The following is a 14181-nucleotide window of genomic DNA, read 5'->3' as shown; positions in this document are numbered from 1 at the left end:
TGCTATTCATAAGATTTTCAGTGGTTAAATATTTGGAAATTGTCTATCTCTTCTCCTTCCTAGTCTGTCCTCACCTGGAAGCTCATCTGAAACCTGTCTGCCATTGGGTGATCCTTCTGGTATTTAAAATACCAGTGACATAGCTTCCAGAATCACAACAACACACAAGCTACCTTAGTATGACAAACTGACAGATGAGTGGTAGGGTATTTGTACTACGTGGTTTGAATTCTATGCTATACTATTTAAACCTCTTATCAAGCAGCTTAATTTGATATCATGTTCAGTCTGTTTTCTATTCCATGATCATTCCCTAGGACCAACCTTTATCAAAGTGAAAGTTAAAAAAGACAAGCACAGTTTTATGATTCACTTAAAAGACCCTAAAGCAATTGTGAAAAATGAAAATAAAGAAAAGGATTGTTTTTTAGAAGAAGCAAAAGACGAAAAAAATGATGAGCCAAAGTATGAAATAGGTAAGCCATTGCATCTTGTTAATAGTGTACCATAATACTTAACTATTGTGCCAGCAAACCCATCCACGTGGTAGGAACACCAATGAAGAGTGTGCAAAGCTTAGCTTAAGGAAGCTTTCTAAGTGGTAACTGAGATATTATGCCATTCTTCTAATATCCATTTTTTCTAATGAAGCGTGTACCTCAGCCCAGTCTATACTGGCCAGTCCAATTGGCTTTGCTCCTACAGAGCATTCAACTCTTGATTCCAGGTGACATGCAGAGTCTAAGCTATATTAAGTTGTAGTTTCCATTTTGATCTTAATTTGAATTTACACACATGTACCACATTCAGTCTGCAGGACTCCAAACCAGTAGTTGTCAAGTAGATTCCAACTCATGGCAACCCCATGTATGTAGATATGTGTTGTATGTGCATGTATATAATATATACAATAATTTATTTAATGTGTGTATGTGTCAGAGTAAAATTGTGTTCAGTAGAGTTGTCAGTGGCTGGCTTTCCAGAAGTACGCCGCTGGGTCTTTCTTCCAAGATACCTCTGGATGGACTCGAACTTCAATCTTTTGATTAGTAGCTGTTTGCAACACCCAGAAACTCTGTTTAGGACTCAAGTATCCAGTAATTGATTCCGACTGAAGGTGCTGTAGGAATAAGCTTTGGACTGGTAACCATAAGGTCAGCAGTTCAAACCCACCAGCCACTCTCAGAAACCCAACACAGGGTTGCTGCGAGTAGGAACTGACTCGACAGAACACAACAACAACAGCTAAAGGTTTAACTTTATCCCAATATTCTTTGCCAATTAGGAGGTTTCTTTCTGTGCTCTTTTGATTACTATGTTCTCTGTGTAGCACTGTTTCCTAGGTTGCAAGGACAAGGGAAAATAAGCGTGTCTAGTGTAGTGGTTATGAATCAAGCTGCTAACCTTAAGGTCAGCAGTTCGAAAGCACCAGCAGTTCCATGGGAGAAAGATGAGGCTTTCTGCTCCCATGAAGATTTACAGCCTCAGAAACCCTGTACAGGGTCGCTGTGAGTCAGAACCAACTCCACGGCAAATAATCAACTACCACCACCACCTGCTCGATGGTGAGCTGCCTGTGGGTGTTCTGCTGATAAACTCAGGAAGCTTCCTAGTAACACAATTTAACATCTCCAGGAAATAACACCTGGGCAAATTAATTGGTTCCTGCCAAATGTGGTGTGAGTCATATACACAAAAAGAGATTAGTTAACTAATAAAACATTTGGGACTGAACATTAGCGATAAGATTAGAAACTAAATCATACTTACAAGTTTAGTTAGTAATAATGTTTCCCAAAACCAAGTATGAAGGTACCCAAGAACTTTTGCAAGGTGAAATTTTAATTGTTTTATCTGATATAGAAATATCAAACTATTATTCAAAATTGAGAAAATATAGAAATATTTAAAGAAGGTAACATTTGCTCATAATTCTGTCATCTCAGTAATAACAGTTGCCTTAGTGTATTTTTCTTTTACTTTATCATCATGAACATTTCTCTATTATTCTTTGAAAACAATCTTTTTTACTGGCTTCATATTTCATTGACATATATGTACATCATAGTGTAATTGAATCACTTTCATGCTTTTGCATATTTAGGTGATTTTCATATATATATGTATATGTGTGTGTGTGTGTGTGTGTTATTGTTAAGTGCTGTCAAGTTGGTTTCAACTCATAGTGACCCTGCAAAGGGTTTCCGAGGCTGTAAATCTTTATGGGAGCAGACCGCGTCATCTTTCTCCTGCAGAACTGCTGGTAGTTTCGAACTGCTGACCTTGCGGCTCGCAGCCCTAATAGTGGTTACGAATCTGGCTGCTAATCTGAGGTTGCCAGGACTTAGGGGCTGACTGGTCTGCAACTAACAACATTCCCCTGCACCCTGATTAACACTAAGTTATTATCTTTTGTTCAATTGGTCATTTGTATTTTCACATCCAAAATGATCTCTTTGTGGATCAGAATATTTTAACATAGTATTAACCCATCGTGATTTCTATGATAATAGAGGAAATGGTGAAGTGGAAAAACATGCACCTTTAGAATGTATGCTTAAGCAGATTTTTCTTTTAAATTATATTTAACTAAAATCATTTTAAAATATGATTTTAAATGAAAGAGATCTTCAGTGTTGGGGATCTTAGAATGCATTTTTAAATATGGGGAAATTGAAACAGAATTGCTGGTTTTCACTTTAGAATTCATATGGACAGTTTGTTATAGGTAGCCAGACTGTAAAGCCATTTGAACTGCAAAGTGGGCAGTTCAAGCTCACCAGCTGCTCCTTGGAAACCCTATACAGGGTCGCTATGGGTCGGAACTGACTCGACGGCACTTAACAACAACATAGTCTGCATATAGTTATGACATCAGCCAGTTTATTTCCTCTCTTCAGTTTCACTGTTGTTGTTAAATGTTGTTGAGTGGGTTCTGACTCCTAGCAATCCTGTACAGGGTTTCCGAGGAGCAGTTGGTGGGTTTGAATTGCCGACCTTGTTGTTTGCAGTCCAATGCTTATCCTACAGTGCCACACCAGGAGTCCTCACTTTCACCAAAATCCTTTCAAGAGTCACCTGTGTTCCCTCTGACAGCCCTGATCATATAAAGTTTAAACTAATTGTTTTTAAATTGATTACAATAAATCAACTAAGATTGCCATTCCTGGTCTTCACGCTGAGTTTTGCTTATTTTTATTTTGACTATGGAATTTAATATGGAATTGGTTTAATTTTTTTTTTTATTTTAGAAGAATTCAATGTCAAGGAAAAAGCTATAAGCAAGTTTGGATCTTTTTCTGCCACCTTGGAAAATGGAATCTGCCTCTCGATAAGTTACTATGGATCCAGTGGAATGGCTCCAGGTGAAATCAACACAACAAAAAAGGATAAGTTCCCTGGCCAGGGGTGCCTGCCCATTCACAATCTGCTGCTCAGTTATTGATTAACATGTTCTGATTTAATGCCCCTTATAGCTTTTCCTAGGAGTCCTGGTGTGGCGCTGTGGGTTAATGTGCCAGACTGCAAAGCCGTTTGAACTGTAAGGTCAGCAGTTCAAGCTCACCAGCTGCTCCTCGGAATCCCTATACAGGGTCGTTATGGGTCAGAACCGACTCGACGGCATTTCACAACAACAATAGCTTTTCCTAAGGTGTTCTGGTAGCGTAGTGGTTACAAGTCGGGCTCATAACCTCAAGGTCAGCAGTTCAAAACTAGCAGCCATTCCGCAAGAGAAAGTATGAGGCTTTCTAGTCCCGTAAAGATTTACAGTCTCAGAAACCCTATTGTTGTTGTTATGTGCCGTGGAGTTGATTCCAACTCAAAGTGACCCTGTACAGGGTTTCAGAGGCTGTAAATCTTTACGGGAGCAGAAAGCCTCATCTTTCTCCCGCGGAACAGCTGGTAGTTTCAAACTGCTGACCTTGTGGTTCGCAGCCCGATTCGTAACCACTACACTACCAGAGCTCTATACAGGGTCTCTATGAGTTGGAACTGACTCCACAGCACATATCCACTACCACCTACTTTTTCCTACAATTTGGGGTTTAAGATGTGTGTGTGTGTGTGTGTGTGTGTGTGTGTGTGTGGAGAGAGGGTGGTGATATACCTTTAATCAACCCTCCATATCCATGGTTTCTGCAGCCTCATGTTCAACCACTTGTGGATTTAAAATATTTGGGGGTTGGGGACTAGGGACTAGGGGCTGGAGACTAAGGAGGGCTCCTAAAAAGCAATTACATGGTAAAAGCAACCCCTCAAAGGCTAAGAGCAAGCATGAAGTGCTATTTACATAGCAGGTACATTGTATTATGTCTTGTAAGTAATCTAGAGATGATTTAATGTATAAAGGAGGTATATGTGTAGGGATCTGTGAAGAGGGAGGGATAGAGGTTGGTACTGAAACCAATTCCCCACTTTACTGATGGACAACTGCATATATGTATGTGTAAATATAAAGTATATCATAAAAATTAATGCTTTGAAGCATAAACATCATTTATTATATATGTGTGATCTTATATGTAAATATGTTGTTGTTAAGTACCGTGGAGTCGGTTCCGACTCATAGTGACCCTGCACAGGGTTTCTGAGGCTGTAAATCTTTATGTGAGCAGAATGCCTCATCTTTCTCCCACGGAACCGCTGGTAGTTTCAAACTGCCGACCTTGAAGTTAGCAGCCTGATTCGTAACCACTATGCTACCAGAGCTATTGGAAGTAGGTTAGAAAAATTCATGATGCCCAATGAATGGCTCCTGTAAGACTAATGTCCTGAAAGGCACTGAGTAGTTTTATAATCAAAGGATTCATAAAAATATTAGTTTGTAGAAAACCAAGAAGTTTCCTTGGCAAATCATGCTTTCTTTGGCACCAACAAACAGACTTAAACTTTTGGGCTAGTTAACAAAGATAATTGGAATGTTGCTACTCTTGTTAAATGCTACCAGGTCAGTGCTAGCTGACAGTGCTCAGGCACAATAAAATCAAACATTGCCCGGTCCTACACCATCCTCTTGTTTGAAACTATTATTGCAATCACTGCTTCAATCCATCTTGTTAGGAATCTTCCTCTTTTTCACTTACCAGTTCTACTTTACCAAGCATGATGTCCTTCTCCAGGGATTGGTCGCTCCTGACAACATGTCCAAAGAGTGAGAGATGAAGTCTTACCATCCTTGTGTCTATGAACTATTTGGTAGTACATAGTCCAAGAGAAAATTGTTTATTCTTCTGGCAGTCTGTAGTATATTTAATATTCTTTGCAAACACCATAATTCAAATGTAATTGAATTACGTAATTGGTTTGTTTTAAAGTAACAATTGGAGAAATCTTTTGGTGTCTAAATATTGCTTATTAAAATCCATTAGAGTGAACAGTAACAGAAATTCTACCTTCTCTGAGCAGACTACCACAATTTTAGATTCCGACATTTACACCTTACTCTCTGGCAACAATATTGCTACACCTTTCTAAATGATTTCCTTATTTTTGATTCAATCCTTAAATTTATATGTGATCTTTATACGCGATCGTTCCATTTATATCCCCAATCTCGGGCTATAAGAACTATATCTGAAAATGTTTATATTCAGTAATGCTTACCCTACAGTCCCACACTAAGGCTTACAGACTTGAAAACCCTACAGGGCAGTTCTATTTTGTCCTAAAGGGTCGCTGTGAGTCAGAATCAACTCAATAACAATGGACTTGGTGTTTGTGGGAATTAGGTAGACACAGCTAAAGATAATTCAATATTCTTCTGACCTGGAAATGGATAATTTGCATCCATGAAATAGGTAAAAACACAAAGAAACAGGATCACATCTCAGTGCACTACTTTGTGTCTGCTTTCTCCTAGGAATGTGTCACACACACATTGCTTATCAAATTTCCTGGCACTCAAGTTCTCAGAAATCTGGTTCACCCTATCTTTCACGACAATCCTTACACAAACTTTTTGCTACCATCATTCTTACCTCTTTGCTTTCCTGAAGCAAAATTATGCCTTTATAACTAACATCATGCTTGGTAAAGTAGAAGGTCAGCAAAAAAAAGGAAGACCCTCAAAAAGATGGATTGACACATTGACTGCAGCGATGAGCTCAAACAAAGGAAGAATTTTGAGGATGTTACCAGAAAGCTGGGTCATGCCCAATGGAATGCAAAGCCAATTCAGCCACACCCACCAAGAGAAGAGACTGGAAAGAGTTTATTCACTTATGCATACATGGGAAAACGGGCAGTTTCAGCACTCCTTAAATGGCCTCTTTCAATATGTTTGACTTAACACAGAGTTTATATATGTTTTGTAAAAGCTAAGAGTCACATCTACACATTCCATTTCCAAGGACAGGGAGGAATATTTTGACCTATGAGAAAAACAAAATAAGCTTTTGAGTTTTTTTGCAACACTAGTTCCTATGGCAACAGTGAGTTTTATCTCTCACTCAAGAGAAGAGACGCCAGCTCTAGCTGAGTCCAGTTCTTCATCAAGGCTGATGTCTTTTGGAATGTTATATGTTAGAATCTAGCATTCTCAGGTCCTGGGTCCAAGGGTTTTATTGTAATCGTTTTTTTATACATTGAGTCATCAAGAAAGGTGCAGGATCAAGCATTGTTTTGTTCTGTTGTGTCTGGGCAGCTATGAGTCGGAATTGACTTGACATCACCTAACAGGTAAAGATGGCTGAGTGGCAGAAGTGGTTTGAATGGGCTGCTAACCTACCCACCAGCTAACCTACCACCAGTTCCACAGAAGAAAGGTCAGGTGAACTGTTTCTGTAAAGATTACAACTAAGAAAACACTATAGGGCTGTTTTACTCTGTCACTCATGGGGTCTCCAAGAGTAAGAAACTGACTACAGCTAAGTATAAAAGTCCCTCAACAAATATTTCCCAAAGTAGTACTTAGTGTTTACTGACCTATTATTCAAGAATTTCCAATCCAGATGGAGAGGCAAGAACATGTTAATAATGACCCAATCAAGCATATCAAAGTATTAAGTACTCTATGTTTTCTCAGTATAGTCTTTCTATATACTTTTTCAAATTCAGCTGATAATAAAATTAGATTTAGCAAGGTAAAAAGTATTGCTAACTTAGATGTATTTTTATAAGGTAAATCTTGGTCAACAAACATGTCAAATATGAATGTTTCACTTACTTGTTTTCCCTTCTTCTGTTGGCAGAGGAAAAGGATCCTAATTTGGAAGCAATGTTGAATATTCCTTCAGTACTTACTCCAACAACGATCCCTGTTGTAGTGACTATTCCTCAAGGGAAAGCAAAAGGAGTGAAAGCAAAAGGCAAAGAGAAGCCCAAAAACTCCCTTAAAGAAGAGGAACACCCAAAAGAAGAAGAGAAAAAGGTAGATGAACCCTGCCATGGATTTCCCAACTGTTTCGTCATCAGTGTTAACTCTTTTAAAATCTTGGATTATCACATCAATGTTACTGTTGTTGTTGTTGTTGTTTGGTGCCATTGAATTGGTACCGACTCATGGAGCCCCTATGCACAACAGAATGAAACACTGTCCAGTCCTTCGCCAACCTCACAATTGTTGCTAGGCCTGAGCCCACTACGGCCGCCACTGTGCCAATTCATTTCGTTGGGGCTCTTCCTCATTTTCTCTGGCCCTCCATTTTACCAAACATGATATCCTCCTCCAGTGACTGGTCCCTTCTGTTAATATGTCTGAAATATGAATGATGAAGTCTGACCATCCTGGCTTCCAAGGAGCACTATGGCTGTACTTTTTCCAATACAGATCTGGTTGTTCTTTTGGCAGTCCATGGTACTTTGAATATTCACTTCCAACACCAGAACTCAAATGTATCAGTTCTTCTAGGGTCTTCCATATTAACTCTCCAACTTTTGCATGCTTATGAGGTAATTGGTATTATGTCAATAGTACTATTACTTGCTGTTGTTGTTGTTAAGTGCCGTTGAGTCAGTTCCAACCCATAACCACCCTGTATAGGGTTTCCAAGGAGCAGCTGGTGAGCTTGAACCTCTGACCTTGCAGTTCAAACCAACTTTGCAGTCTAGCGCATTAACCCACAGAGTGCTATTATAGTGCATTTTAATTATGTTTGTGCATTTTATTGTGCAAATACATTAACATTCTTCCTAGTTTCAACTTTGAATAGACCAGAAGCGATTTGGATGCAGAAGTTGGATTCCCGACCCAGGAAACTGTTTCTTGGTTATTCATTCTAAGCTCAGAAGGACAAATTCAACCACTTTTCTGTCCTGGTTCTTGGTTATTCTTAGCATTTGGTTGGTTCTGTTTCCACCATTACTTACTTTTAGCGCTACATTTAGCTTGAGATGATAACAACTGGAAGGGAGATTCTATAACTACCCTGGGTAAATTACATCCTAAACACTGAGCAAGCGGTCAGTCAACTAAATCAAGAACTCTTTTGGAAAACAACAAGCAATTATTCACATGCTAACCTGTTTATTCTACAGGAAGAAGTAGAGCCAGAACCTGTTGTGCAAGAGATGCCCTATGTTCCCACCTTTCAAAGCCTAAATGTGTCTTGTCCCAGTGGACTCCTATTGACCTTCACTGGGCAAGAATCTGCAGGTAAGTGGTAGCTGGCGTGGAGTGGAGAAGCAGGACAAAAATATAGAAAACAGTAAAATCGCCATGAAAATATGTATATTTTCTTATCAGTTAAACATAATTGTGGTTGATAATAATAAGGTCACTTAATGAACAATAAGATTCTTTTAAAATAATTATCATGTTTTGAGTTATTATATTCCAGGCACTCTTGCAAGTACTTAACTGTTATTGTTAAGTGCCGTGGAATTGGTTTTGACTCACAGAAACCCTGTATAGGGTTTCTGAGGAACGGCTGGTGAGTTTGAATCTCTGACACTATGGCTAGCTACCAGTCCAGCACTAATTGTGGACGCCAGGACTCCACGTCATTAAAAACAAACAAAAACAAGAAAGCATAACAAAATACAAGTGCTATAAGTTAAGTATTAATGACTGATACACAAAATAAAGAATTTGAGATTAGGATGTTCAGGCACTTGTCCAAGGTCACCCAGCTTCTCAGTGGCAAAACGAAGATGCCATTACTGGTTCAGTGATGGTAAACCCAGTGTTCTTAACAACTACCATGTAGCCCTGTCTTCCTGACTCTACAAGAGCCAAAGGCACTGCACTTTATATATCTGATCAAAATAAAGGGCAGTGAGCACAAAGTATAGACTGGGAAAAAGCTTCACTGCCATTGAGCCAATTCTGACTCATAGTGACCCTGGATAGAGTTTTTGAGACTGTAAATCTTTATGGGAACAGAAAGCCTCATCTTTCTCCCTCAGAGTGACTGGTTGGTTTGAACCACTGACTTTGCAGTTGGCAGCCCAGGGCCTAACTCACAGCACCACTAGGACTCCTTACATATAGATAAGTGCAAGTTAAATGGATGAAGAAAAGCAAAATCAGCCTTCATCTCCAGATGTAATTATATAACTTTCTATTGATTCTGCATATGGCTCCTAACGTATTGTCTTTGTTAGCTGTCTTAAAGACCCCCTGATTCATGGCAACTCTGTGCAAAACAAGCCAGAACACCACCCAGTCCTGCGCCATCCCTAAGATCCAATTGCTTTGAGTCAGAATTTCTATCGGTTGGATTTCAAAAGTAAACCTCCAGGTCTTTCTTCTTAAATTGTCTTGTGGATACTCCATTGAAACTGTCCCACCATCATAGCAACATGCAAGCCTCCACTGACAGATGGCTGGTGGCTGGGCTATAGTGCATTAGCCAGGAATTGAACCTATGACTCCTCATGGGAGGTGAGAATTCTACCTCTGAACCACCATTTCCTCAATCCTAACCTGTTGTCTAGAGTCCTGGTGTGGCACTGTGGGTTAATGCACTGGATTGCAAGGTTGGTTTGAACCACAAGGTCAGTGGTTCATGTTCACCAGCTGCTCCTCGGAAAACCTATACAGGGTCACTGTGAGTTGGAAATGACTCAACGGCGCTTAACAACAACAACCTACTGTCTTAGTTATCTAGTGCTACTATAACAGAAATACAAGTGATGCCTTTCACATACAGAAATTTATCCTCTTAAAGTTTGGTGGTGGTTATGTGCTGTGGAGTTGGTTCCCACTCATAGCAACCCTGCACAGGGTTTCCGAGGCTGTAAATTTTTATGGGAGCAGAAAGCCTCAACTTTCTCCTGCCTTTTAAAGTTTGTTGTTGTTAAGTGCCGTCGAGTTGATCCCGACCCATAACAACCCTGTATAGGGTTTCTGAGAAGTGGCTGGTGAGCTTGAACCGCCAACCTTGCTATTCAAATGGCTTTGCAGTCTGGCGCATTAACCCACAGCGCCACACCAGGACTCCTTTTAAAGTGTAGGAAATTACAAATCCAAATTTAGATTGCCTATTCTGGATAAAGGTCCTTGTCTCGTTTCAGCCTCTGTAGGCCCAACATTCTTTGGAGATCTCCATGTGTCTTAAGAAGCTCTGGTAGTGTAGTGATTACGAATCGGGCTGCAAACCTCACAATCAGCAGTTTGAAACCACCAGCTATTCCGTGGGAGAAAGATGAGACTTTCTGCTCCTTTAAAGATTTACAGTCTCAGAAACCCTATACAGGGTCGCTATGAGTTGGAAATGACTCTACGGCACATCACCACCACCACCACCACTACCACCAGGAGCTTTATAGTGCAGGGACCCTAGGTGCAAAGAATACACTCCAGTCTCAGCTCTTCTTCCTCGGTGGTGGTAGGTCTTTCCTCCTCTGTTCATTTCTCTCTCCTTTCCACTCTTATAAAGGCGATGCAGGTCCTGATCCTATGTAAAGTGTTTTCCCTGGAATCAGATCGATGATGAAATTAAGGCTATTGCAGCCCACTCTTAATCTTATTGGGTTTGCACTTTGTATCATATCACAGGGATCATCATATAACTGTCACATGACATCATTACATAACTGTCAAACCACTGAGAATCATGGCCAGTGAAGCTGACATTTGGAGGGGACACAATTCAATTCATGGCACCCATTAAACTATATAAGGAGCTCTGGTAACATAGTGGTTATGAATCAGGCTGCAAACCTTAAGGTCAGCAATTCGAAACTACCAGCCGCTCCATGGGAGAAAGATGAGGCTTTCTGCTCCAGTAAAGATTTACAGCCTCGGAAACCCGGTACAAGGTCGCTATGGGTTGGAACCAACTCAACGGCACTTAACAACAACAACAACAATATTAAATTATATGGGAGTTCTGGTGTGGCGCTGTGGGTTAATGCACCAGACTGCAAAGCCGTTTGAACTGTGATGTTGGCAGTTCAAGCTCACCAGCTGCTCCTAGGAAACCCTATACAGGGTTGCTATGCGTCAGAACCAACTCGACAGCACTTCACAACAACAACAACAACAACAACACCAAGTATATTGAGAAGGAGATCGTTTTCACATTCAAGGATATGTTTGTTTGTTTGCTTTTTGTTGATTTGATTTTCTTGACCTTGTTACCAAACCACAACTTAAGACCTTTCCATTTGTCTTTTCCATTAGTTTCTTCGTCTACCCTATGTTTTCATCATTCTGTCAGGGTAGGTAATGTGGTTAATAATTATATTCTTAGAACATAATCTTTTTAAAATCTTCTATGTGTGAATAATATCCTGGTATGGAGCTACGGGTTAATGTGCTGGACTGCAAGGTTGGTTTCAACCGCAAGGTCAGAGGTTCAAGCTCACCAACCACTCCTTTGAAACTCTATACGGGGTCGCAATGAGTCAGAACCGACTCAACAGCACTTAACGACAACAACAATTCAAATCTGAACATAATTATAATTCAACTGACAAAGAAGCAATGACTTCATTGGGCTCTGCTCTGGAGAGAAAGTTATATGGTAACTCCCTGGGTCCTGGGTGACCTGGGTGACCTTGTTGTTACTGTTATTGTGAGCCATCGAGTCAGGTCCAACTCACAGCAATCCTGTATAGGGTTTCTAAGGAGTGGCTGGTCACCAGGCCTCCTGAGTGACCACGGGCAAGTCATAATCCATATCCACTTGAATTTGTTCATTTATACAATAACAATATCTACTAAACAGTATTAACTGAGAAAATATTTTCTACCTTGGAACTTGTTATTCAAATGTTGGCCTTTTTTTTTTTTTTCTTGGTTGTGATAGATGTGGTTATTCTTCCAGTATAAGATAATGGTTAGAAAAGAGATTGGGTTCAAATCCCAGCTTTGCCACATACTGGCTATGTAACCTTGTGAAAGTCCTACCACCTCCATGCTTCCATTTCTTCATCTGTACACTCTGGAAAGTGCCAGTGTTTATATAGAATTCCCGAGGTAGACTGCATAACTTATCTATCTATCTATCTAGCTATAGATATGTTGTTGGGAAGTGCCGTCGAGTCAATTCTGACTCATAGTGACCCTGTATTGGGTTTCCTAGGAGCAACTGGTGAGTCTGAACTGCTGATCTTGTGGTTCACAGTCCAGTGCTGATCCTACAGCGCCACACCAGAGTCTACATGTATCTATCCATATATGTTGTTGTTGTTGTGAAGTGCCGTCGAGTCGGTTCCAACCCATAGCAACCCTGTATAGGGTTTCCTGAGGAACAGCTGGTGAACTTGAACTGCCGACCTTGCAGTTCAAACGGCTTTGCAGTCTGGCGCATTAACCCACAGCACCACACCAGGACTCCATATCTATATATAAATATATATAAAGCATTTAACATATAGAGTTATCTCAATGACTGTATATAACTGTGTTGCTGTTAGTACTGTTGTAATTTGAAAGGTACCATGAAGGACCCTCATTCCAAATTTTTTTTTCCAGCACTTGAAATGCCACCATTATATGCTAATTGTTTTAGCATTAAGACTAGAGAGCCCCACAAAAGTAACTTATAAACTGAGAAGAGGAAATTATTCAGCAAATACTGAGTAGCTACTATGTGCCAGAAATTCTCAATTATTAATTTTGAAAGAGTATATTAAGTGTGTTTTCCTTGTTTGCCAGTTAAAAACAGAGATGTAGTGATTTGGGTTAAAGTTGAGAGGATTATGTGAACTTGAAAGAAGATGAACTGTCCAGGAAAAGCAGCCCAAGTGTGAGTGACTTCCCATGGGCTCTTAGCAACCGAGAGAATCCAAAGGAGCACTGGGAACACAGGGGTTCAGAAGACTCAAAGGGATCGATGAGGGAACTTTCAACAGCAAACTCTGCTTCTTTCATAATTTTGTCCCAGTCTTATTGGAGAGAGAGACATATTAGAGAGGGTGACTTGTTCATTATGTACTTGTGATTGGTGTTGTTAAGTGCCATCAAGTCGGTTCCAACTCATAGCAACCCTGTGTAGGTTTTCCAAGGAGCAGATGGTGGGTTTGAACCATAACCTTGCAGCTATCAGCCCGGTGCTTATCCCACAGCACTATTCCAGGACTTGTAGGCTTGTAGGTGCCCTTTATTTCCTATATCTGAATGTGACAAGGTCATCAAAAGACCTATACTCTTGGTCAACTGCCAGGATAAGGAAATGGTACCATTATTATAGATCCAGACAAAAGAATGAAAATAATTAAAACATGAAGATGAACCCCCAGCTCCAGTGTATTGGCCACTTTACAGTAAGGCTTTATTTTATTTTTTTAAGATCAATATGTCAGGGATGAGGAACCATCTTGGGACATAATGATCCGACAGAGCTACCCGCAGAGGCTGAAGCACTCAGAGTTCTATAAGACAGTGATGTCACCGGTGGAGCAGGAGGCCTCGAGAGTTATCACCTGTCAAGGCACTGTTGTCAAATACCTGTTGGATGGCTCTACACAGGTAAAAGAATATGTTGTATAAATTACTCTGCTCTACTGCAGACTAAGTAGCATAATGGTTACAAATCAGGCTGTGAACCGCAAGGTCAGTAGTTTGAAATTACCAGCTGTTCCGTGGAAGAAAGATGAGGCTTTCTGCTCCCGGAAACCTTGTACAGGGTTGCTATGAGTCAGAACTGACTCCATGGCACATAACCACCGCTACCACTACAGACTAAAACACAGGCATATGGGTAAGTGACAAAACTAGTGGGGAAGAGGAATAGTGCCCTTGAAAATGGAGTGACACTTTAAAATGCCAAAGGAAGAATACCGTGATTGCGG

General features: G+C 40.3%; 1 protein-coding gene across 1 annotated transcript in view; it reads left to right on the top strand.

Moving 5' to 3' along the window:
- The window catches only part of SPAG17 (sperm associated antigen 17), a 324904-nt gene that overhangs the window by 230388 nt on the left and 80335 nt on the right, over nt 1-14181 (top strand). Inside the window, 5 exon segments of the mRNA XM_006861302.1 lie at nt 318-476; nt 3252-3365; nt 7191-7369; nt 8476-8593; nt 13680-13858. Coding sequence (XP_006861364.1) covers nt 318-476; nt 3252-3365; nt 7191-7369; nt 8476-8593; nt 13680-13858 — 749 coding nt within the window.

Source organism: Chrysochloris asiatica, unplaced genomic scaffold (assembly GCF_000296735.1).
Source record: "Chrysochloris asiatica unplaced genomic scaffold, ChrAsi1.0 scaffold00042, whole genome shotgun sequence".
NCBI lineage: Eukaryota > Metazoa > Chordata > Mammalia > Afrosoricida > Chrysochloridae > Chrysochloris > Chrysochloris asiatica.
This window is presented reverse-complemented; position numbering and strand designations above follow the sequence as displayed.